General features: G+C 40.7%; 1 protein-coding gene across 1 annotated transcript in view; it reads right to left on the reverse strand.

Moving 5' to 3' along the window:
• The window catches only part of PALS2 (protein associated with LIN7 2, MAGUK family member), a 68,035-nt gene extending 42,179 nt beyond the window's left edge, over window positions 1-25,856 (reverse strand). Inside the window, exons 1-3 of the mRNA XM_040964948.1 lie at window positions 25,685-25,856; window positions 24,985-25,042; window positions 3,886-4,010 (exon numbers count right to left, since the gene is read on the reverse strand). Coding sequence (XP_040820882.1) covers window positions 3,886-4,002 — 117 coding nt within the window. The 5' untranslated portion in view covers window positions 4,003-4,010; window positions 24,985-25,042; window positions 25,685-25,856. The remainder of the gene's footprint in view (window positions 1-3,885; window positions 4,011-24,984; window positions 25,043-25,684) is intronic.
• Window positions 25,857-27,006: the final 1,150 nt, after the last annotated feature.

Genomic DNA, 27,006 nt, shown 5'->3' on the forward strand with positions numbered 1-27,006 from the left:
GCTAATACATGTTAATTAGCTCAATTTAGCCACTCCATGATGAATACACATGTCAAAACACCATGTACATGATGAACATGCACATTTCATAAATTAAGAAATACAAGGCTTTAATACTAAATCCCAATTTTTCCTTGTATGGTCTTTTAGGAGTTCTTGACAGTCTTGGTTCTAGGTCTACAATACATTCTTAGCTGACTGTTGCACACACCGCTCACTTGTTTGTTGTGTGAATATTCAATTGTTCTAGTTATATTTACTGAAAACAGTAACATTTTCCCACAGAATGACCAAGGCCTTCATTACTAAGGAGCATCAGTTGAACCTGTACAGTTGCCCCTAGCAACAGTGGGGGATTATCTTCAGGACAGTTGTAGATATCCAAATCTGCAGACGCCCAAGCCCCCTCAACATCTCTGCAAATACGGATTATGCCCATATTCCCTTTTATTTTAGAAATACCTCTGAGAGTACCTAACACGATGTGACGTCACATGAATGGCTGTTACACTACACTGTTTGGGACTGACTGTACGCAGTCAGGACAGGCATGTCCAGTGGCCGGCGGGGTGTGCTGGCCTCCTCCTCCTCCCAGGCTCCTGATCAGAACGCTCCAACTACACTGTCTTCATCACCGTAGGCTCATGCACAGCCCTGAGAACAGACTGTCAGAAGAATGAAAAACTCTGCTCTTTAAAAATTATCTGGTCTAGTTCGTTTTTTTTAATCAATTTTAGTCATACCAGTTGAGTGAAATTGTGACTAGTACTGACCTGAAACAGTGAATCAGTACCAGGATATGGGCGTCCCAGGGGTAATCCCCTGTGCCACCACCCCCTCACTGTACACTCTGGTATTTATTCCTTAGTTGGTCCTGCTTACTCTGGTTTCACTGGCTCCCTTCTTATTTACTTGAGGCTCACCGCCTTGAGACATTTCTCTTTTCTAATACAGACACTTTTTTCCCCCTTAGAATTGTTTTCTTGCTTTTAATAGCTATGATCTGAATATTAATTTTAACTCAGCTAAGAAACTATTCCTTGTGATATTCTTCTTTGAAACATGGTTATATGTGATGGAATAATTTAAAAATTAGTTATTTTAATAAACACTCTTATTTGTTTTATTAAATTTTAATTTATTAAAATGTTAAAATTATTACTTGATTTCCAAATACTTGGGGCTTTTTAAAGCTAACTTGTCATTGTTTTTAGTTTATTTCTGAAAGTCTATTCTTTTCTGGGGTTCACTAATGTGAATTAGGGCTAATAACTCCCCACTTATGCTGTGGGAGCGCATGTGCTTATCCACCCTTTGCAAGCTCTGCAAACTGGTATGCTCATTTCCAGGGCTCTTTCCGTGCACTGCATTTCACTTCCTATATACTCAAGTCTGGACCCAAATTTGAAGGGCATCTCTGCAAAGATGCCTGGAGCACTTCCTTTGTTCAGTTTCCTCCTGTCTCATACTCTGCCTCACAAATCCCAGGCATCTTTGTTAATAGAATTCTAACCTCTATCAAGACTACTGGGCTGTCCTTGTACAAGTCCACTCTGAAGCACAAAACTTAGCTTCTTTAAAACTTACACAGAGACACAGTTCTTAACTATTCTGAGGTGAGAGTGGGGTAGGTGGAGGAGCTGGAGTGTGCATTCTTACTGAGTTTATTCCATAAATGCCTACGGCTGGACTGAGGCTACAGCCAGGACATAATCCGGCTCTCCCATGTGGGTGGCACAAATCCAGTGGCTGGAACCACCACTGCCGCCTTCTGGGGCAGGTCTTAATCAGTAAGAAGCTGGAGCTAGGAGCCAGAGTGAGGAACGAGCCTAGGGACTCCAACGTGTGAAGCAGGCATCTTAACTGCTAGGCTCACACTCATCTTAAGCTAATGTCTTCATCCACATTGCAGGAATTTGAACTACCACTGCCTTTTGTGCACTGACAATCTATTTGAATATGGTAGATTACTGGGTCATTTTGTTTACCTCATTCTTAACAAATGATTATAGATACACCTCACTTGCTCAAAAGCCATCTGTCCATTTCAACTGTGGTAACAACAAACAGAATGATTCTCTGAGCACCAGGGACATACAACTGATACATTTTTATGCACTAAAGTAAAGTTATTTAGAACACACACCCCCCTTTCAAAGAGACAACCATCATCCCAAACCTCATTGCTGTCCTTTACCAGCCAAGTGACCCCCAAGCAAACCACTTATCTAGCTGGAACCTTAGTTTTCACTCATAAAATGGAGGCAGAAAAAACAATATAATCTATTTTAAATATCTTTGGAAACTATAAAAATACATACATATATATATATATATAATTTTTTGCCGAGGAATGCTGTTTTTTATTTTTTATATTTTTAGTTTGAATTTTGTGGTACAATTTCGTACAGATTGGGATTCCCCCCAAACTCCCACCCCCCAACAGATTTTCCCCCTTGTTGGTATACAATGGTATAGTCCTTCATAAGCACTCATAATCCCATCAGTCTCATATTTAAGTTTGCCCCAACATTGCTGGTACAGAATGTCAGATAGTCCAACCTCCCATTACCTACACATTTCCAACAGTTTTTTTGGAAGCAGAGATGTATGTTGCATTGTACCCCTACATCTGGACATGGTAGACCCCAGTACTTCATCACTATACATTTCCATAAATGAGAAGCCATGAAACAAAGTGAACAACTGGTAAGAATATATAAACATATTTAAAACTGCCTTATACTATTTTAGTTTTAGTTTTTAAACCCACAGATCAAAAACCACAAATTACATATATGAGGGAGGGGGCCCAACGGACACATGGACAGTAAAAACTAAAAATCATCAGACTAGCGAGCATAAAAAACATTTTGAAAGTTCCATTATGAACCCAGAGGAAACATTTCACATGGGTTTCAACAGGTTGGGCTTATTTCAACAGTCACTAAGACCATCAAAATTCCTTCTTGTATAACGGAAAACTGTATAAAAAGCATGATTTCTTGACATTCTTGGAATAAATTTTAAAAAGAGCAGGATTAAAAAACAAACAAATAAAAAAGAAGCAATTCTCATTCTAGGAGGACAATGTGCAGGAATGATCATGGAGGCCTGGGATTTCTGAAAACCACACCTTGAGAAGCAGGGAGTACACTAAATCAGGGGTGGGGAACACCTGGCCCTCACAAGGTAACTGCAGGTGGGACTCCAAGTCCAATAAATCTACAGCACACTGTTTTCAAAGTTTACAAGGGCCACAAAAGTTACACTCTAATGGCCCTCTGCAAGAAAAAAAAAATAGGTTTCCCCAACCTTGCACTAAAGTCTAGTGACATCCAGCAAAAAAATTATGATGGGGAAGGAGTGTAAGTGAAATAAAACTGGATTCCCAAAAAATGGTTGTAAAAGCATATTTATGAACAAACTGAGGAGTTTAGTGTGGACAATGGAAACAGACTTAAAATACAAGGGTTATGAAAAAAGAAACAAAATTTCAAACCATTACTAGAGAAAAGGAGCCCAACACATTATTCTAATGCATGATGCTTAATATTATCGTAATCTAAGAAAGTCAGTAACTTGTTGTTGAACTAGGATTATGTTCTTTGTCAGAGACCCAATTATAACACTACTTTGCATTTCTCTAGATTTTTAAAGTGTTAGGCCAAAACTAAGACCATTCATCCTGTGGTCCAGGGTTATACTCAGGAAGGCAAAAGTTTCTGCAAAATTTATAATTTCATTATATAGCAGGCATTACTGTTTTTGCTAACTCTGCCTGAGGTACGATCAACCAAGTTCTGAAACAGTAACATCTGAAAGGAACTCTATAGAAATATATGCAAAATAAATTTGGTAATTTTACAAATGAGCCCTTTATACCTTGGCAAGTGACTTCACAATAGGATTCTCCATAATCCCCTTCAGGAAAATAAGGTCTATTTCTTCTGCTCCCGTGGATGAGGGCAGCTCCGTCAGGTTTTCCAAGACTTGCTGCATCGCTGCTGAGACACGTGCAACACAAAGGAGAAGAGAAACAGAACTTAGGACCCACGTCACTGTGCAGGAAGACTCACCATCCCAAACCTCAACGCTTCTGAAACACGACATCTTTCAAAACTAAACTGTTAGTATGGCTCTCAAGTTCATTTCCCATGAATCAGCAGCAGTATTGATCTTTACATGCAATCTGGGATTTATCAACTACCCTACACATACTTAAAACTCATATTTGCTTTATATTTTCCAAATGTAAAAACGCCACTCAAGAAAAATGACAGTTAAAACCAGTATTTCAAAACTCATTCCAAAAAAAAAAATAATAATTACAAATTCATTTTATAAAACCAGTTACTCTCCCCATCCCTCTGGTATTTTAACAGTGTAGCCCTTTAGTAAGTCGTAAGCCCACCAGTCTTCTATTTAAGTGTATCATGACATTGTAAGTAAAGACAATGGTAGAAAGTAGAGCATTCCATTGTCAAGATATATTTTAACAGTTTCATTGGGGGTCCATCTTTTATTCAAAAGCAGAGATGCATGCTGCAATATATCTTTACTTTGCAGTATACTTGCCTCCATTATAATTCCTCTAGACAAATATACATATATGTTTACATATGTATCACTTGACCTTATATTTTGTGTTAATATTGTCTAATAACAGAAAGAACATATCCATAACCTTAAGGATCTGTATGATAAAAAATTTAAAAAATAAAGAAACCAGTTACTTTGATACTGCAAGATCCTACAAGACAATTGTGGCTAACAGCCTCATGTACACAGATGCAAAAGTCTTTTTAACAAGATAGTACCAAGCTGAACTCAGGAACACATAAAAAGTATTACAATGGCCCTGTATAATTTACCCAAGGAATGGCAGAAAGCTTCAGCATATGAAAATCAAAACAATGTATTAATAGGACAAAGGGAAAAAAAAACCCCAATGATATCTGAATAAAGAATACATTCAAAACATTTCCATGATACAAATATTTGCCAAACTAGGAAGCGAAGGGAAGTCTTTCATTCTGATAAAGATCATGTAGGAAAACTCACTGGCTACATGAGAGGTCATGCTGAAAGACTGGGTGCCTTCTGTCAAAGATCAAAGATGTCCGTTCCAGTTATGTCTATTCAACTCTATACTGGAGGTTCCAGCCAGGGATCGATACCAAAGAATAAACTGCATTTGTATAGACTAGCAACAAACTACCCAAAAATGAAATAAAGAAAAACCATTTTCATACTGTAGCATCAATAATACACTGAAGAATAAATATAATGAAAGTTGCGCAAACTTTGTAAAATGCAACTATAAAACTGTCATTGATGGGCCTGGCGCGGTGGTGCAGTGGTTAAGGTCCTCGCCTTGAATGCTCTGGGATCCCATATGGGCGCTGGTTCTAATCCCGGCAGCCCCGCTTCCCATCCTTCTCCCTGCCTGTGGCCTGGGAAAGCAGTCGAGGACGGCCCAAAGCTTTGGGACCCTGCGCCCGCCTGGGAGACCCAGAAGAGGCTCCTGGCTTCGGATCGGCATAGCATCAGCAGTTGCACTCACTTGGGGAGTGAATCATCGGATGGAAGACCTTCCTCTCTGTCTCTCCTCTCTGTATATCCGCCTTTCCAATAAAAATAAAATAAATCTTTTTTAAAAAAAACTGTCATTGAATGGACAAATTAAGGCTTGAATAAATGCAAACATACCTCACATTCAACTGCCTGACTAGGAAGATGACAACAGTTCCCAATGTGATCTGCAGATCTAGCACATTTTCCATCAAAACCTGAGCCTTTCTTTTCTTTTTTAAAGAAACAGACAGGCAGTGCAAGGGAATCAGAAGAGCCCCAACAAATCTTGAAAAAGAACAAACCTGCAGGACCCACATTTTTCACTTTCAAAACTTGCTGAAAGTCTACAGCGATCACAACTGTGGTGCTGCCATATGGACACATATGGAATCACAAAGCATCCAGAAATTATCCCTTCGAGGTGTGGCCAGCTGATTACTGGCGACGGTGATGAGCTGTTTCAGCCAGTGCTGGGGCAACTGTAAGATGAGAGGCTAAGGCGCCACATACCTTCATTCACTCATTAGCATAGTCTTTTTTTTTTAGGGCTAATTTTATTAGTTTTATCTCATTTTGATATTTCTTCAAAATAAATCTGCTAATACTAGTTTTTTTTTTTTTCAATTCACCTTCACTACTGCTAAAATAATACACAGGCAGTGCTAAAATTCAAATGGACTAAGTGGCTAATGATGAAATACCACAGTGGTTCCCGGTTACAGATGTCTACGCTTTTCCCACTTACCCTGCTAGCTCCTAGGACCAACAACCATGAATTTACTAATCATCTTTTTTCTTTCTGAATCACTATTTTTACTGACTTATTTCGGATAGTATCTATTCTCTGTTAGAATACTACAGGCTTCAAGTTTGATCTTCACTCTCTCTAGACTCAATGTTTCATAGGATTCTTTTCACATCACTGTGTTTTCTTCTTCTCTTCCCACCGTCCCCGCCCCTCCGCAAATGCGTAGACTCTTTCCTATTACTGTATTATCTCTATCCCAGCTCTCCTTCCCAGAGCATTCTTCCCTTGGACATTCATCGGGACAGGTTCATCTCGAGGTCTCCTACTCACGAGGTATAAATAAAGTTTCAGACCAGAGCACCATGTGCACCCAAAACCAGAAGAAAACTAGTGCCAGATGGAAATGGAGAGAAGACATTGGAAAATAAAGGTGGGTAAACAAAGTCTATCTCATCCTTTTTGCTTTTGGTCCTCAGTTCAGCTCTAAGTGGGCATGAAACAAGAGACTCGATACTGAAAAGGATGTTTCCTGTGATTACACATTTAATTAGTTATACTTCTCATTATTATTTTTCCTTGACATTCTGCACCTCTATTTTTAACTCTCATCATAGAAATATCCAAATGCTTACAAAAATAATGAAATCAAAAATTATCAGTTCTAACCACTGCCAATGTCCAATCTTCTTTCATTCTTCTATACATTTCACACCTCATACACCATATTGAAGCACACTGCAGATACCATATTTCAGTTTTTATGTGCCAAAGCTCAGGACTTCTTTAAAAACAAACACTGCTAGCCCTTCTAAAGAATGAACAATCTTTAAATATTATAAAATATCTAGTCAGTACTCAAGTTCCAGGTTACGCTTTCAATCTTTTAAAGATCTACCTTCTATACTCATTAAATGCTTATTATTTTTTTAAATTGGCATTTGTGAGGAGGAAACTGATGTTGATGGTCAAATACACCACTAGCTATTTTGAAGATTTTCATTAAGTCACTAATTCTTGGTCATATGGAATTTAATTAAGAAGCTGATAATTCTGCCAATACCCTATGTTCTAGAATGGGACTCTTGAATATTACAAAGCTGCCAGTCACTCCCAAAGTACTTCTACATTTGGTGGATTTCTAAGCAAAAAATACACAACACATAGTCTTTTAAAAATGTACCATTCCAAAAGTGTATGAAAAGGCAAATAAAATTATAATAAATCACATGAAAAATGGGCCTAGGCTCAAGTTTCATTAGGAATGATTCTGCAGAATACTTCACTAACATCTGGACAGCGTAGCCTGAGTTATAATCTTAGAAGAACCTTGCTGCTGCTCCTAGGCTTCAAATGCAAATCACTCTCTTGTTTTCTGCCATCAAAGCCTCTTCTTCCCCATACTTCAAAGTACTTGCAATATTTACCAAAAAAAAAAAAAGGAAGAAATAGATGAATAATAAGAGAATTAAACTATAAAACATTAAAAGTATTAATAATTACTTAGCCATAAATAATCACAAGATTAGTACATGAGACTGGAAGTTCTCTGTCATGGGAATCTTAGAAGTTGGGATGAGGACCCCAGAAGCAGCGAGTGTCCCCACCTTACGTAGATTACTGGAACACAAGAAAGTCTCAAACTCACACTACATGGCTTACCCCACAAGTTCCACCAGTAGGTCATCACTACAGGGCAGATGCTTGAAACAACATCAACGACACATAAATGAGATTATTGTTTGAGACAAAAACTAGACCTGTTTCATGGCTTTTTATTTAGGGGATATATAGTAATTGTGTAATGCAGACTATCATATCCAGATGTGAGGATACAATACAGTATGCATCTCTACTTCCAGATCAAAGGTGGACTTCCAATGAAACTGTTAACTATATCTTGATGCTGGAGACTCTGTCATTGTCCATACCTACCTACAATGTCAGGATACACTTAAATAGAATGAACACCTATACTACTGTAATAACATAGGGGAAATCAGTGTGTGGGGGGCGGGTTGGGAGAGGGTACTAGGGGGAGGGGGAATCCCAGAGCCTATGGAACTGTATCACAAAATAATAAAATATACAAATATAAAAAAAACATATCAGAACATTTCAAAACTTGAAAGTGATAGTAGAAACCTAGCTAAAGCAAATGAAGCATCCAGTCCTAACTCCTAAATATTTCTAGAATCCACCACTTGTGCCCTTAATGAGTACAAGCCATTATCATATCCCAACTCAGACTATCATTTTAACCGCCTATCTATATTTAACTCACAGGGATTCAATTAAAGTGTAACTTTTATGGCCTACAAGTCTTTAAAGCATTGCTAGGCTCAGTTCTCACCACCTTTTGCAGCTTCAGGCAAATTGACCTTGCCCCATTTACCACCATGCATGTACAATCACTCTCACTCCCCAAATTCACTCTCACTCTTCAGAAGCAAGACTCCAATGTTCCTGGCTGTTACCAATTAGGGCACATTTTCACAGAATTCCATACATTTAACTTCTCATAATCCTATAGACCATTTTGACCTTCAAGGCATACTTTCTAAACTCTTTTACAATGGACACACATCCTGTTTTGCTCATTCCTCTATTTCCAACATGATCACAGGCCAGTAGAGCATTGGTTCCTGATAATGTAGGTTGTTGCACAAAGATGTTTATGTTACCAAAGTCAAGAACACTTTTTAAAATGATAAGTTACCCAAAAAAAGATCTGTATAGTATTTGGGAGCAGCAAAATGCAGAACAGTTAATAAAAACAGTATGAAAGTTATCATTTCCTGTGATTAGAAGAGAAAGGCAGCAGTAGTGTTCCTAAATGCTTTTTCTACTAAAATGGCATAATTTACAGTAATAGTTCCTATCCTATAAATATATTTCTAATTTGCATAATCTAGTGCATTATGTTAAGTAAATTTAACGTGTTATTTATTCACCTGTATTTTGTTCCAAAAGTTTTGTTAATTATCTCATGAAAACATTTCTACTCAGCTTTAAAACTTGAAATGAGTTATTCTTAATAAGACCAGGGCTTATTTGAATACTAAAGATCATTCTGTAACCCCATTTGAAGGCATGCTCAGACTCATTTAATGCAACAAACTGAATTTCCCAGCCAAAATATGATGGCTAAATGAAGTCTTCACAAGATGTTAGACATTATTTCTGATCTTAAAGATAAAATAACAATTACTTCATCAGAACTGTATTGCACAATTTATGGAAGCCATGAAATGAAAAGCAAAATCCCATTCAATGTACTTGGACAATTTAAGAATAATTTTAAATTACTTAAAGAATTTGGATTATTCGTTTGTAGCAGAGCAGCAAAATTCCTTTTAAAAAACACATTTCTAAAAAGTGAAGAAAAAAGCAATGACACAGAAAAAAGAACTCCAGACCAAACTCCCTTAAATTTTAACTGCTTTTACACTTGATCTTAGCAAAAAGGCGGAGAAGCAATCACACACAACTGTTTTTGCCTACAATACTGATAACAGCTGAGACCACCTACATTAATAAAAATAACTTCGGCAAAATGTCAGTATATTATCAAAATCTTAGGTCTCAAACAAATATCCTGAAATTTTTATGTAGCTATATGGGATCAAAAAAAAAATGGGGCTTTCCATGTGCATAGCTAATTTAATTAGTTGCCCAGGATTCATTAGGTGCCAGGCATGGGGTTAAGTGTTGGAAATGCAGACACAAACCATCTGTCCTCCAAACACTCTAGAGAGCAGACCAAATGAAGCTCGATGTGTAGAATCCCCTGCAGCTATCGCAGAGTAAGGTAACAGAGCACACTAGTTAAGAATCTGAACTCTACCACTTATCTAGTCCTGGACAGCTATAAATGATTTCACCTCTTAAGAAGCTATTTTTTTCCTGTCAACTGGGGAATGACGAGGATAGTGTCCACCATATGGGGTTGATGTTGCTAAATAATACACAAGATTCTTATGCATTATTAACGATGGAAGCACAACAGGAAATGATTTAAAAGTTAGTTCTTGATCTTATGCGGGTGGTGAGCTGATGAGAAGATAGGAAATCAGGGGAGACACCAACCTACGGTATCCCAGTGGATATGACCAAGTACGTCTTACTGGAAATATGGAACTTACTGTCAGTACTTAAAGCCTTAAAACAAAGCAAAGCATTTCTAGAGGAAACCCAAACATGGGAGTCAGACACAAGGGGAGGGGCAGTTAGTTGGAGAAACCAAAGCCCCCTTATTCAAGAGCCCGCTTTCTGAACAAGGACCACAGGTCTCTTCCCAAAGTCAGGGAAGTAGGAACAGACGCAGAGGTCACCCTGGCTATGACGACAGATGCTGATGCAGAGGACTCTGAGCAGAGCAGACGGTTCAGGAGGACACGGGCCAGAGTGGAGCTTGTCCAATGGATGCCACTGATAACTAGGAAGCAGACCATCCTCTGAGTGCTGGGCTGCTCTTCCAACAGGTGAAGGACCACAGTGTCCCAGCGTTGCTTTGACAACCCCAAACTCTCCTCACAACATCTAAATATCTGCTTGCAAAGCCAATAGACCACAGCAGGTTCCGCTCCCACCATCCCATTCCCGAGGGGGCGAGCAGGGAGAGGGAAAGATACAACTGCAGAGGAAATCTGTCAGCCCTTGCCGCTCATTGACAAATACAAACCAGCAACTGCAGATCCACCAGTTTAAGAAAACCCCAGTCACCGTAGATAAGGCTGAACGGGCTAACACTGCAGTACCAAAAACAAAATGTTCTGAGAACAGAAGACAACCTTAAAGTTTCATTTTGTTGGTGTTTTCAGACATGGGAAGAGAGGCTACTGCATTCATAAAACAAGCCATTAAGAGCGATAAAACAGTAATCCAAGAATAAGAGTTTTTGGCAACTGACATTTTCGTCAAATTAAAATCTAACAGTAAACTGCATGACAGAACAAAATTGAAACTAATCCAGAATATCAAGTCAAAGCAAACTGCCAAATGCAAAACAAAGATGTTGAAAAATATCAGAGTAAAATTAAAACACATAAGCAATAGATACTATCGTAGAAGGAATAATCATCAAACTTCCATGATATTTATTATTAGTAATAATAGCTACTGGAAGACAATGGAGTAGGCTTCAAATTTTGATGAAAAATAAGGAATTTTCACATATCAATTTTCAAAAAACCATTATATATATTCATAGGATATATTAAAATATTTATAAAATCACAAATAAAATGTTATTCTCCCACAAAGCAAATCCTTTCTCAGTCCTCCAAAAATTACATATGTATTTAAATATATCTACTGTGATTTAGAAATGTTCACATTAAAAGGCTTGCTCCCACAGGATGAGCAATAGAATGTTCAGGCAGTAAGAGCCTAGTGCGAGGGCCCTGGGTCAGCAGGCTCATGGTCTTGAAGGTAGTTCCCAGGAGGGCTGTAAAACACTCTGAAGTTGAGCCCAATGACCCTGATTCCTAGGTCAACATTTGGACCTTTGTCCATGCCCCACTGCCTGACACCTGTTACCCTCATCATGCTGAAACAATGGGCTGCTTGAACTTAGACTTAACATCTCCAAAACACTGAGCTTAAACCTCTTATCAAGTTAGTTGCTTCAAGAATTTTGCTATAGTAACAGAAATCTGGCTGACACAACATACTTTTAAAATTTACATGGATGTAGTTATTTTATTTAATAAATATCTTAGTGATATTTCTATACTGGAGCTCATTTCTCCCACCCCCAAGACAGCTAGTACTTCACTACGTGGATACATCAACATTCTTTTAGCCTGTTCTCTACAGGGAGATATACAGGTTGCTTCCATCATTTGCATCTATAATCAATGTTACAATCTACAACCCAACCCAACCCAACCCAACACGCTTGTGGGGCCCAGTACAGTAGCCTAGCAGTTAAAGTCCTTGCCTTGAATGCTCTGGGATACCATATGAGTGCCGGTTCTAATCCCGGCAGCCCTGCTTCCCATCTAGCTCCCTGCTTGTGGCCTGAGAAAGCAGTCAAGGATGGCCCAAAGCCTTGAGACCCTGCATCTGCGTGGGAGACCCAGAAGAGCTCCTCGCTCCTGGCTTCAGATCGGCGCAGCACCAGCCATTGTGGTCACTTCGGGAATGAACCATTGGAAGGAAGATCTTCCTCTCTGTCTCTCCTCTTCTACGTATATCTGACTTTGCAATAAAAATAAATCTTTAAAAAACAAAAAAGACAAAAAAAAAAAAAACAATCCACTCCTGTGTATGTTTGTGTCCACGTCTCTCACCTGGCTGGGACCCAAAGACTTAGGCCATCTTCTACTGCTTTCCTTGGCACATTAGTCAGGTGCTAGATGAGAAGTGGAACAGGTAAGATTCAAATCACTCAGCATGCCGGCTTAACCCGCAGGTAGCAGCTTAATCCATGGCACCACAACACTAGTTCCTCATTTTTTGATGATGATTAACAAGGAATTGCCCCCACAAAGACCCTCTAGTACGAACTCTGAAGGCACCAAGCAGCAGAAGGGTAAGAACAAAATTATCATCTCATTTCCTCCCCAACATAGTCTTTTTTAAAAAAGATCAAACCTCATAAACACTTCCTTGCCTAAAAAAATTGACACCAGGGCTGGAGTTGTGGCACAGTGTGTTAACTTGCTACCTTCATGAGGCCAGCATTTTATGAGTGCTGTCTCGAGCCTCAGCTACACCACCTCGGCTTCAGCTCCCCACTAATGTGCCTGAGAAAAAGTATGGAAGATGACAAGTATTTGGATCTCTGCCACCAGTGTGGGAGATCCAGAAACTGTTCCTGGCTTCAAGGTTAAGCCTGGCCCAGTACAGCCACTGAGCCTATTTGGCGAATTTACCAGCGGATGGAAGATCTCCCTCTAATTCTGCCTTTCAAATAGTTAAGCTATATATATAAAGCAAGTATATCTACGACTATATACTACAGTATATATATCTACATATATTTCTACATACATGTTTGTGTGCCATCTGAAATGTTAGGCATAATTTATCATTGTGCACTTTGACTCACTATGTATATCTTCATAGGTTTTCTCAGAACATATATCTCATTCTTTCTAATGGCTTATTAATTGTTGTTACTAGAATTGTTATTATGTAGCTTTTTGAGCATTTCTGCCAGACAGATTTAACAAGTGAGATCTCTGTGTAAGAGGATATATCTTGTACATTTTTATAGATGCAATTTAACTGGCATTTAAAGAAACAGCACCTTACAATGTACTTCTACAATTTTTAGAAGCTTCTGACAGGTGGAGCACTTGTAAAACCATCAGAACACTCGAGACAGTGAACACGTGAGCATGGAGCCTGCTAGGTTAGCTGCCAGTTACGATGCCCACAACCCATTTCAGAGTACCTGGCTTCAATTCCCACCTCTGGCACCTGAGTCCCAGTTCCTGGGTATGCACTCTGGCAGGCAGTAGTCATGCCAAAAATAACTGGGTTAAGTGCCACCCACACGAAATAGCTGGACTGAAGTCTTGGCTTCTAGCTTCAGCCCTGGCAGCTGTATCCGGGGAGTAAACCAGCCGGTAAGAAAAGCATGGGTGTCTGTCTCCGTCTCTTCCCCCTTGTAAAATATATTTTTTCTTTATGCAAACATATATCCTTAGTTTACTGGTATCCCTAATCCCTTACATGTTGTCTTTTGAATACCACCGATCTGTTGTTATAAACTAACCGGCAGTTTTGAGAATTCACACTCATGAAGAAATGTGTGATCTCTAGGAATATTAAGCTCATTCAGGTCCACCCTATTTAGACCTATCTTCATGTTCTAGTTACTCTTGAGAGCGGTATATAAAGTCCATTACAACATGTTTGTTTCCTTGCATCTGCTGTAACTTAGTTTCATTAAGATGCTATTATACTCATGTTATCATGTATGAAAAAAACATTGTGCTCTTATTTAATGCTCAGTGACTTGAATTTTACTTTGTGTAATCAGTCAGGATTCTGTTTTCTCGTTGCCTTCTCAAGATTATTGGTTTTCATTATGTAAAACAGTTGTACGTCAGTCTTTCACATTTGCCCCCTCCTTTGTGAACTTAATCTTTTGGCTTCTCTGGGCTAAGGAAGAGGATTTCTGAATCACTTAAGTACATATTCCTGTATTAGCTGAGAGTCAAAGACCGACACAGAGAACTCTTCATCTACTGCTTCACTCCAGGGCATCAACCTTCCCAATTTTATGTTGGAATCGCCTCGATATCACACCTACACTCGGCGAAAACCCCATCAGACATCATGGCTTTTGCTTCCAGCCCTTAGATGTATCTTACAGAAGAACAGAACAACAGCCTACTCTGCTTGCCCTCATCTGCTGTTCTTCCTTCACTGCTGCTGCTCCACGCCTTCCTTGTGGCATCGTTTCCTTCCCAAGCCACTTTTTTTTTCTTCTAATTTTATTTTTAGAACACATATGCTGCCAACATATTCTCCAAGTGATTATCTGAGAATGTCTTTGATTTGCTCTCACTCTTGGTATTTCCACTGGATCAAGAATTCTAGGCTGATGGCTTCTCCTCTGCCCAATTCTTAAAACGCTGCTTGACCTCCTTCCAGTCTCTCAGTCTCCGAGGAATAGTACACATCCATTCAAACAGTTCCCCTTGTTCGTGGTAAATATGTTTTTCTAGTTTCGCTTTCAGTATTATTTTGTCTCCTATTTCCAGCAGTTTGATTATGATACCTCCAGACATTGATTTCACTGGATTTATCTTGCTTGAAGTTCACTGGACTTGGGTGATCTTACGGGTTAGTTTTGCCCCAAATTTGAAAAGATTTCAAGCCATTATCTCTTGGAATATTCCTTTCTGCACTGTATTCTCTTCTGCTGCTGGTCTTCTTCTAACATCCCCACAGCTCCTGAGTCCACTTTATTCCATTTCCCTACTCCCACCCCCCTCTGCTAGTCAATCTGGAAGTATCTGCATTGGTTTGCCTTTCGCATTCCACTATTGTATCTGGCCAGTGAGATATGCTACTGTATTGTTGGTGTTCACATTCTCCACTTGGTTCTTCTTTCACTACATCTTTTCTTAGGTATTACAGATTTCCACCTATTTTTGTAGAATTAAACTCCTATTTCTAGTAGCACCCCTGTAATGGCTGTCTCAAGTCTTTGTTGAATAGTTCCCACATCTGTCATTCCGGACTTGGCGTCTGTTCACTGGTTTTTGCCTGTGTGGGCTTCCACTGACGCACTGCGGTAAATACTGGAGTTTTCATTTGAGCAGGCAGTGACTCAGCTGAACCTGGACCTTGAGTTTTGACCAGCCTTCTGAGGCGCTCATGGTATTTTACATCCATGCATCTATGGGTAATCTAGTTTGTGAACCTAAGTTTTCATTTCTGCTGGGTAAATAACCTAGCAGTGGGGTTGCTAAGAGTATGCTGAATTTCATGACACTTGTCAAAACTTCCACAGTGCTATCCGGAACTCAATCAACATCTGTAGCACCTGCTGGCTGGAGTAGGACTTGGGAAGACAGCCTGCCAATATGTATAATTCAGGACTCAGTATCACAGGATGCTGTTTGGAGTCAAATCTGCACATGCTCAGCTCAGAAGTGAGTCCATCAATTCTTGGGGTCTCTTCCCAGGCTTCTTTCTCTTCATAATCTGTTGGGAACTTCTGGTTCTCTGGGATGCCCTTTTCACTAATCCTCCTTTCAAAAATGCAAACCTTTGTTTATGTCACATACTTCCTACAACTACACTCAAGCCAACGTTCAAGCACAAGACTGAAAGAAAGAGAAAGCAAATTCACCCTGGACTTTGAGGGCTACAGTTCCTCTGTGTAAAAAGAGAACCATTTGCTCCCTTTGGAGTTGTAGCTCCTCTCGGGTGCACAGCTGCATCCACACTGCTGCCCAAAGCTCTCCTAGGGATCAGGGTGACAGAGAAAAATGAGGCAGGTGGCAGGGACGAGAATGTTGCTGGGCGTTTGGACTTCTTTTCCCTGCTCTTCTTGGCAGACCTACAGTCCTGTCCATTCTGATGCCCATCTGTAGGTACTGAGTTCAGGTCAGAGGACACAAAATCCAAAAGACAAAACATCAAGTTAACTCACCAGTGACTCGGTGGCACTAAGATCCCTGGTTATCTTCTCTAATATGTCTGTTACTATTTACTTTTTACAGTCTGTGAACACTTCTCCATATTCTGTCTAGTATTAGTAAATACTAAGTCTGCAGTGAGAGAGAAACACGGAATATGCCTATTCCATGTTACTGCTGCTCTCTGTAAATTACAGCTTTCATCAAAACTGGGTGAAAAGTTGGAGTGGATTGGTATCATGATTTCTTCAAGTAAGTTTTCACTGTCACTTTTTCCTTTGACTCTCACTATCCATATCGATGGTGCTCGACTTAGAAGGATCATCCCAACTCACCTATTGTTAAGCCAGGAATATTTTAGGTAACAAAATGGATTTACTTCACCTGACTGGCACAGTGCACTGTGGAATGTTGGCAGTTTCATCCCCGAAATTACCCGGCTGACAGGGCTACCACACACAACCACTGAAGGGGCACAAGGACCTAACACCAATCTTGGATTAAGATCAAAGTTCAACATATGAAGTATGGCTCCTGCTGAATGTATGTAACTTTTTGCAACATGTGAAGTTGAAAACTGATGCTGAGTTACAGTAGGTTTGGAACCATATGTTCTGTTAGATGCTGGGACACTGTCCCAGAGGCTACAGTGCTTGCTCACTGGCCTCACAAATCTTTGTCTCTCGCTTATAAAAGGACATTTTCTCTGATACCCCAAATGTACTGTGGAGCCTACCTGGGGCCAGCTCTGATCCTTTCATCTTTGTATAAGGACATTAATGTCATGAAGTTAGCTCCACCCTCATAACCTAACCCTAACCTCATCTGTTAGGTACCCCTAACAGATACCCCTCCAAATACCATCGTATGGGATTACGGTTTCAACTGACGCAGCCACTGAGTAGCACTGTAAAGGCTCCACTTCCCCCAGCCTGGCCAGCAGCGTGGCCTGCCGAGGCTCACGGGAACAAAGCCAGGCAAGGTCAGCGGCTCACCCTGCTCTTCCATCCAAGCTCCAACAGCCGTGAGAATAAACACCGATCTGTGTTTTCAATTCCCTGGGGTCAATTAGCAGTAGCCTGAGAGGGCTGCTTCTCACAGCTCTGTCCAGGTTTTTATTTGCTTTCCATGGAGTGGTAGCACGATGTTTTCATACCGGTATCACCAGAATTCATGTAATCTTTCTTAATAATAAAAGATTTTCAGGGTCTTAATCTTACAAAGCCTTCTTAGTTGTCAATCCACTATCAAGCAAAAGAAAAGGTCATGACAGTGGTGATATGGCTACTAAGAAGACCCACTAGAATGTTCACTGCGGCACAACATGAATGCATGGGGAACACAGAAAACCGCCTCATAGGCCTCAGCCGGGAAACAGCTAAATAAACTCTACTCCGCCTACAAGTAAGCTAACAGTTAAAGGCTTTCGGTGTGCAGCCATGAAAACCTCTCTAAAACACATCTTGTCTGTGGGGAAAAAAAAAAAAAACAGCAAATTTTGTATAGTATCATGGGCATTGTAAGATTCTGTATACTTACCTTTACAGAAGTGAGATGTAAAAAAAAAATATATATATATATATACACATATATATATATATTTTCTTTTCTACAGGCAAAAATATGGAAATACACAGCAGCACATGTGGAGAGAACCACGACAAAGCGCATCCAGCACTACAAGGCCTGCAGCAGAAGTGTGGCGTTGGCAAAGTGCTTTGTCTCTCTGGTCAAGTCTTAAAAGGTTGATGAAATTACTATAATTCTATAAGCCTGTGCAGCAAAACAGTAATTTAACAAATGGATTGCCTGAGCTGTGGACTGTGTATTTAGAGGTTCAGTAACATGAGCATGCTTAGAGGTCTTTATGCAGGTTCAAAAGGATTAAAAATAATAAAACTAAGGTAGAAAATCTTACTAGGCAAAAAAAAAAATACTTGGCATCATTTTTCAAGTCATGAATTTGTCTCTTCAGAGATAATTTCTTTATACAGATTATCTCATCCCCTGAATAGCTGATGCCTTATTTGTATTTTTTAATCATAGGTTTCTTTCCTAGCAAGTCACTTGAGTCTATGTCATATTAAGTACTTTTTAATAACTTTAGCAGATGAACTGTAAGTTATAAAAACTGCTTTAATGCCTACGGTCAAGGACCACATGAATGGGAATAATTAATATTTACTCAGCTTTCTACATTTTAATTCTGCAAATTAGATATTTTTGCCAAAAATATTTCTCTGCAATCACCACCTCTCCAGACTTCAAAAAGAAAAGAGATACAAGACACTGTGAAAATGAAAGTAATTTATCTTCCATTTTAGGACACTCATAACAATGCAAGCTATCATTCCTATGTAGGGTTCCAGGACATCTGTTCTGAGATTACCAAGAATTAAGTTCCATATTGATTCCTATAAATATTTATCAGAGAACTTTCCTTGCTCTCTTGCACTGTATTGTTCTCTCAGTTGCAAAATAGGAATTTCGTAGCATTAAATAGCTCATTTATAAGTTTTTCGACTTCTCTAATGTAAACACTCACCCACACCTAATTCAACCAAGCCTTTCAAACATTATCAGTGGTATCTCTTCACAACCCCTATTCTTCAATTTGCTCAGCACACAATCATGCTTGCATACCACTGTAGATGCCCACATTACCTCATTGTAATTTCATCTCTAGATCAGTTGTCCACTCTACATTACTTCCATTTTCATGTCATTCCCCCCTAAAACTTAGTCAATCCTAAGCACTACTCTGTCCTTACCTGAGTTCAAACAACTACCTCGTACACAGTTCATGACCCTGTCCTACGTTTCTTTTCCATCTCAGGTTCCAAAAACAAACAAACAAAAAACAAATTAAAAACCCATAAATTGCATGGGATAAGTGTTATCTCCATCTGCCTGGTGAGAAAAATGAGGCTCAGGGGAGTTTAAAAGACAGAGGTGAATCAATAGGAGAAACAAAAAAATCAGCAATCCGGTTTCAGTGACATTCTGCAAGCAGGGTTCCCTGTACAGCACACTTCTCCCAAAGGAATCTCAGTCCTTTGCTCAAAACAGAATGAAGGAAAACACCCAACAAGGTTGGACAAATCACACAAATGGGCATTTTGTTGCAAGGGACTGGCCAAGGGTGAGAGATGTGCAAGATGAATTCAGTTCTGTTTGCTTTATAACAAATGGCAGATACTCAGAAAAATTATGAAACAATCTATTTTGGTTAGTAGAGACAGTACTGGGCATGAGAAAATGTTTCCTAGATTTGCCACTAAGTAGCATGACTTCAATGTAATTGTAACCCTGAAGTTGTGGGGAGACACGTTTCCAGGGTGAGTATCAACCATTTCTCATCCTCCCCACCCATCCCTCTCATCATGTCAGTCACTGGAGCAGCTGCCAAGATCGGAGCAGCTGCCAAGATCCGTTAGAATCTGAGCTGCCAGTGCACCTTTCTCAGAAGCAGCGGACGACAAAGAAACGCCTGCAAGGCCAACACACGGCCACAGTGCGAACAAGGCTAACAGTCAGACACGGACTCTCGAAACTCCGCAGGCAGGGGCATCCAGAGATGCCAAAGGGAAAGACACTGTGCCCTGCGCTGCTTTGCCATTTCTGGCTCCTTTCGGCTGTGAAAGGTAAAGAGACAGCTGCGGCTAGATGCTGTTTCTTCTCCATAGAACCAAATACCTTTGCCGACATCTGAAAAGGATGTGTTAAAAATATAAATTTCTCAAAATAAAAAAATTCTCCCTTCTTTCCCTTAGCTATCTTTTTCCCCTCTCAACTTCCCTGTTTATTTTTCTTATGTAAAAAGTAAAACAAGGGGAAGTAGTTTCATGCATGCTGCTTCTCTCTCAAGCTATCTTCCTCTCTACAAGAGCTCCTAAATACACTGCCTTGAGTATCTTAGGATACTGGATAAATGTACAACAAATACTGGATAAATGTAACCGTGTGAAGAAATGTTTCAATGTTCTACATTTTTTGTTAAATTTCAGCTCTAACTGAAGCATCTCGGGGTAAAACACAAAATTTCTGTGGGATTAGTTGAGTTTCTACTGGTCCCAGTACCACAAAGGAGGCAATTCATTTCGTAACACTAAGAGTGATCTAAAAACGCCCAAACTGAAGCAAAGCCTGCTGTTGGAGTAATTAATCTTTTTTTGGAAAGCCGAATAGCATCCTTCACCGCATAACTTCACATGAACATAATTAAAAACAATTAAGAATCATCTTCTAGGAGTGGGTACCACGGATGTCTGTATTTCCTATCACATCATGTTCCGGCTATACTTCTTTATAACCAACTTCCTTCTAGTGTGCCTTGGAAAACAGCGGATGCTGGTTTAAGGACTCATGTCTCTGACTCCACATGGTAGAGCAAGAGCTCCAGCTCCTAGCTACCACCAGCACCTGGTCTGGACCAGCTCTGGTTGGTGGGGATATCTGGAGAAGTGAATCAGCAGACAAACTCTTTGTCTTGTCATCACTCTGCCTTTCAAGTAAATAAATATTAAGAACGGTTTTCCAGGGTTAGCCATCTGGCTCAGCAGTCAAGGGATTCCTGAGGATACCTGCATCACATCCTCTGAGCAACTGGATTCAAGTCCCAGCTACACTCCAGATTCTAACTTCCTGCTAATAGGCACGCTGGGAAGCAGAGTAACAGCTCAAGTATCGGGAACACACAAGAGATCTGGACTGAATCCTAGCTTCCAGCAATTACCAGCATCTGGGAAGAAAACTGATGGAAGATCGGCCTTTCAAATATATAAAAATGTTTGTAAAATGGCTAAGAAGAAACTCCTTTCCTGATAGGCTACATAATTTTGCTTTGCTTGGATTTGACCCAGAGTTGAGCTGGAAAGAAAAGCAGATAGAAAAATGAGTATTTTTATTCAAGAAGGAAAAACAGCAACACTTCCATGTAAAGATGAGTTGGACCCATTTTTTGCTTTTTCCTAAAAGCCTTCTCCATGAAATAAAGATACTTATGTCTTTCATTTTATCAAGAATTGGCTTGCAAAGATGCAGATAATCGGAGAAAAAAGTGACTTTGGAATTGTAAAGCACACAAAGAATTCACTCACTCAGTGGAACCAGAGAGGAGAGCCCTAAACCAGCCAGAGGGAAAGTGGGAACACACTTCATTTACACAAAGACGACTCCCAATGGCCTAGGAATGGGCAGCACAAGGTAGAGGAGGTGAGGGGAACGCAGAAAAGGAGACCAGGACAGAAACTCTGTCAAAAGTACTGGCATCTCTCTCACTCCCACTCTCCTTTTCTGCCCTCCCTAGGAATCACAAGGAACTAAAAACAAGAGATGCTACTTTCTGGAGAGAGGGGGTCCCAATGGTTCTGACCCACTCAGGGATGGCACCCCATGTCAGAAGACAATCAGATCATCACATGAGGATGGTTGGAAGCAACTTTTAGACTTGCCTGTAAAATTTCACAAGATTAATCAGCCATAAGTGCTTTTTCTCAGAAAGACACTAAAAAAAGAAGACAAGCTGCTTTCTAAGAATGAAACAAACAGGCAGAACAAAAAAGGCAAGACAGACTAGAAGCCACCAGGGACAAGATGACGGGTCCACAATGGACGGGTCAGAGGCTCCTGGAGGGCGGAGAAGGAAGCTGCTAAGTCTGAAAAAATGGCACTTAGAGAACCAGAGAGATCTGGGGCCGAACTGTTGAACAGACATGAAAATAAGTAAAGCCAAACAAATCAACATTAACTCCAAGAAAATAAAGACAGAAGAATGGAGAATGGTAACCACTGATTGGCTAAAGCACACTGGTTGATCAAAATTACCAATCTAAGTAAAGTGAGGAGGACGGAGGACCAGAGGTATATATTACATGTACTGGGAGCAGACTGGGGTGGGGGAAGAACACAATGATTTTCTTCCAAAAGAATAAAGCTGGAAGAATCTGTGAGTCAGCAGCATCAGTCTGCCATTCACGGACAGAGAGGGAGTTCACTACCAAAAAACAAATCCACCAAAAATGTCCATCCTGCAGGAAGAAACAGTGGCAGGAACCCAGGGAGCAGCGGTCTCACATCCGTGCAAGCACTCGGCTTTAATAAGAAACCAAAGCTGCAAAGCATGCATTTATTATGTATAAACAGCAACCAGCTTGAATATGGGAAAAAAAAAAATCCCAGGCCTGTCACTATCCTCTTGAAGTAAAAAACAAGCAGGACTTTTCAATGATGAAAATCTAGGACACAAAGTCATCTTTAGACGATTTCTTTCATTTGATTCTGCTTCGTAACACAAACAGTAATTTAAGGTTTTTTTAAAGTATTTATTTGATGGGCAGAGAGACAGAGCAAGTTCCCATGCCATGGGTTCACTCCCTTTATTCAGCTATAAAGGTGAAGCCTGGGCCCAAGAACTCATCCCAGGTCCTAAACACGAGGCCGTCACCTGCTGCTTCCCAACAGTGCGTGTCAGGAAGCCGGAACTCCACCCAGGCACTTAGACACGATTTGGGCATCCCAAACCAGCAGCGTTTTAACTGCCAGGCCAATGCCCACTTCGTAAAATGTATTCTAGCAATAGATTTAGCTAAAACTTGACATGTAGAAAAGTTGTAAAACATTTTCAGATTTTTGAAGATATGGCCATTTTTTCCCTACAAGTGTAAAGATTTAACATACACTAAAGGAAATTTTTCAACTTTAATTCATAAACCTGCATCTCCTTAACATATTTATCTGGTATCAACCTAAATCATTTATTTCCCTTAGCTGGCACAACATCAGTTCCATTTTGACAAGGAACTAGAGCTCAAAAATCATCAATGTGTAAATGAATACAATTCAGATTATTCTGCTATGCTCCCATGACACGGTTCTCGGCTCTATAAAATATTTTAGGAGCTACTACAATTAGCTCATCATAAGGACATTTTATTCTCACCTCACTCAACACCCAGGCTGCTGTTTACTGCTGCTTTATGTTACACACTAAAGCACTGAGGCAAAACATTCCGCAAAAGGAGGCACAAAGTATTGCATTAAAAATAATCATGACATGGTATTTTTTGATGGTGAAAAACAAGCGGCAGACAAATTCTCTTCTCCCAAGCAGAAGGGCCCCAGGCCATCTCAGCGTGCTTGCTCGGCTGACCAGGACTGCCGCACACAGGCCACAGGGAACCCTGGCGGGGAACGGGAGGAAGTGCTCGCTCTGCGTGCTCGGCCGGACGCCTAGCACACATCTAAGAAGTCCTACTGCAGTGAGAACACAGGGCTGAATCCTACCCAGAATGAGCAGATTTTAGGTTTTTCCTCACCTTTCATACCTGAGATTTTTTTCTTTGGTTGGGAAAAAAAAAATCAAGCAATATATAATATGCTCAAAGTTGTGAAACAGCACTCTGAGTGGATGGAATTACATCTGAATCACAGTCTTTGATCCAGACTACAAACTGCTCCATGACAAACATCAACCCCACAGACCACTGAACATCTTGGCAGGATCTTGCATTTCTAGAAGGTCAAGACTGAGCTAGGTGCTGAGCTTGAAAAATATGGCTAATAAAATGAGGCAGAAACAAGATAATTTGTACCTTTCACAAATTTCCAAAAGGCCACATAAAAATATTGCTTCAAAAACTGCAACATGTCTTAGAAGTCCTTTTCTATGATGATAGTGTTCTGTGGCAATCAGCCTCCTTTTGCATTCTTTAGTTTGATAAATCATCACTAATGAAACAGTTCACATTTTGACTCAGTGAAAAAGACCTAAGAGCCTGCCTGCAGCTCACCCGCACCAGCATCAGCATAGGTGGCCCTGAACAAAGACAGGAGAAAGCTCCCTTTACCTCTTATTGCCACAGTTCCTTCCTTTGCAACAGTAGCTTCAGTCCTTCTTATTATATTTTCTGCACGTTTAAATTTTAACTTTTAATTGAGAAGGTGGGAGGGAAGAGAGAGGGAGATGGAGCTCTCCCATCTGCTGGTTCACACCCTGTAAATGGCCTCCACACTGATGGCCAGGGCTGCGACAAGGTAACATCAGGAGCCAGGAACTCAATCCAGATCTCCTACAGGGGCGACAGGGATCCAAGGACCTGAGCCATTACCCACTGCTTCCCCGCGTGTGCCTAAGATGAAGAGGGAATTGCAAGCAGTGCCGGGACTTGAACTCGGGCTTCCTGAGTGGTATCTTAACTGCTGTACCAAATGCCCAGCCTCACTCTTCGTCCTGTTCTTATCAATAAATCCTTCAGTATTCTAAAACCTCCCTGGTCCTACGAAAATCACAAGGTTCCTATGGCCCACATGAAGCCATTACCTGTCTCTTGCCAAGTTTTCTTGTCCCCTCGCCCCCGTTTTCTAGAACTACACCAAATTATCAATATACCTTACTTTGTCAGAAGGGAAAATAGAAAGACTATCATCTGTGACTTACTCAAAGTTTCCCTCCACCTGGAGAACTGAATGTATTAGCACTACACCCCTGATCTCTGCTCTAATCAGGTTCAGGAGGAAATATGCCCCCCTCCTCCGGGTAAGGCTGCTTACCCATGCAGCGAATCGACCTCCCCTGCCCAGCGAGGACCTTGGTTCCCTGGTTACTCCTCTCCTGGAACACAAGTGATTCTTCTTCAGTGACCACTTCTGCCATTTGTAAATGCCAGCAAGTTTCTCATCTTTAAATTACAACTTCCAAGAATTCCCTATTTTGAAGTGCATTCCCTGGTTAAGTTGTTGCTTTATCTCCTTCCTTTTCTCCATCACACCAGGCTCCTCTGAAGAGTAGCCCACTTGGAGCCAGTGTGGCTAATAAAGTTGCTGCCTATGACACCAGCATCCTATAGAGGCAATGGTTCGTGTCCTGGCCTCTTGTAAACAGCCTTGGAAAAGCAGCAAAGAAAGGTCCAGGTGGTTGGCTACCGGCCACTTGCTACCCATGTGGGGAGATGCAGATGAAGCTCTCCGCTTCCTTGCGGCCACTTGGGGAGAGAACCAGTGGACAAAAGATCTCACTCGCTCTAGCTCTGCAGCTCTTTCAAATACACAAAGCTTAAAAATAACCACAAGCCCCTGTGCCTCTTCAACTCTTCACACTCTCCAGCCCAGCAGTCTACTCTGGCTTTCTCTACAGGATAAAGAACCCCATCAGGTGTGTCTACAGCACATCCATTCCCCACCCTGCCTGAGGACAGCCACCCAGCACTACAGGGATGCTCGGGCTCCTGTGTTTTCCTTGTAGGATCCCACTCACTTGCAGGGTGTCTACTACTTCTCACAAGGTAATGATTTCCAAGCCTTGGCAACAGCATTCACATTCCTTTGAGTGCCTTCTTGACACATTTTCCCAGCAGGCCCCAAGATGGCACCTCTGACTCACCACCTGCTGGACTGTGCACTGGTCCTGACCAAGCCTACTCCTCCAACTGCACATTCTAACACCTGCATTATGACATCACCACCCCATTCTCTATCAGTTATAAGCTCGGAATTGTCCTCAGTGGTCTTTCTGCTAACCTCCACACATCAAAATCTTCTCATTATGCTTCATAGAAGTCTCAAAATTATCCTTAGCGCAATTTCCACTCTCTGCCCACTGCTTTCCAATTTGGGCTTTCTCCTTCCCAAATTATAGAAATGTCTTAACTGGTCAGTTGACTCCAAGTTTTCCCAACCACAGTCTATGCCCCTGCTAGGTCCACAAACATCCTCATTAAAGTATAATACAAAGACAGAAAAAAGCTACATTTACAAAAAAATAGCTACTCCTAATTAGCTCCCACAATGTAATAGCCCTACTTGGCAAAGATTTGTATGGATCTAAGCACTAGCCAACAAAGCAAGCCAAAGGTTACTTTATTATAGGAAGATACACAGGATTATATTTAACGGTATTATCTGAAAGCATTTCTGCATTCCCATTGATTATCAATAAACATGAATGATGAGTACAGGATCACTGTCACTTTTATTAAATATGCAAACTAGAATCTTTTGAACATGTCTCAAAACCAATTTTGTCGAAATGGATTTTATTGACGGTTTCTGTTTTTAAAGGCAACATGTGTTTGACATATGCACCTATGGTAATATCTGGAAGTCATAACAGACCAGGGATTATTCAGTCGTGACAGAGGTGACTGAAGACAAGCCACTTGACTTGGTCCCTCACTCGGCCTCGGCTATCACACCACTGACCCATCATCACCCTCGCTGTCCACTGCAAGGTCCAGGCAGTTCACTCCAGTTCCCAACATCTACCACAGCCTTCCCTGTAAAACTTAAGATAGATTCTGTTACTCTCCTGCTGCAGCTGTCCCAAGGCTTCCCCTGTACTTAGGAAAATATCTGCATACCTCGCCATGACCTGTCACAGCTTCATGAAGCCACCTCTCTGGCCTCTGTGCTATCCCTCAAATACGTCCAGCTCATTTTTCTGTTCCCTCTGCTGGAAATGACCTCCTCAGAGAGCCACGTGCACATCCTGATTCTCTCTACTTTGTCTTCAGGTGATCAGCACCTCCAAAAATAGGCTGAAACACCCAATCTTAGTCAGCCCCCATCTTGGTCACTCCC

The sequence above is a fragment of the Ochotona curzoniae genome, unplaced genomic scaffold, assembly GCF_017591425.1.
Source record: "Ochotona curzoniae isolate NIBS_2020 unplaced genomic scaffold, NIBS_Ocur_1.0 scaffold_3835, whole genome shotgun sequence".
Taxonomy (NCBI): domain Eukaryota; kingdom Metazoa; phylum Chordata; class Mammalia; order Lagomorpha; family Ochotonidae; genus Ochotona; species Ochotona curzoniae.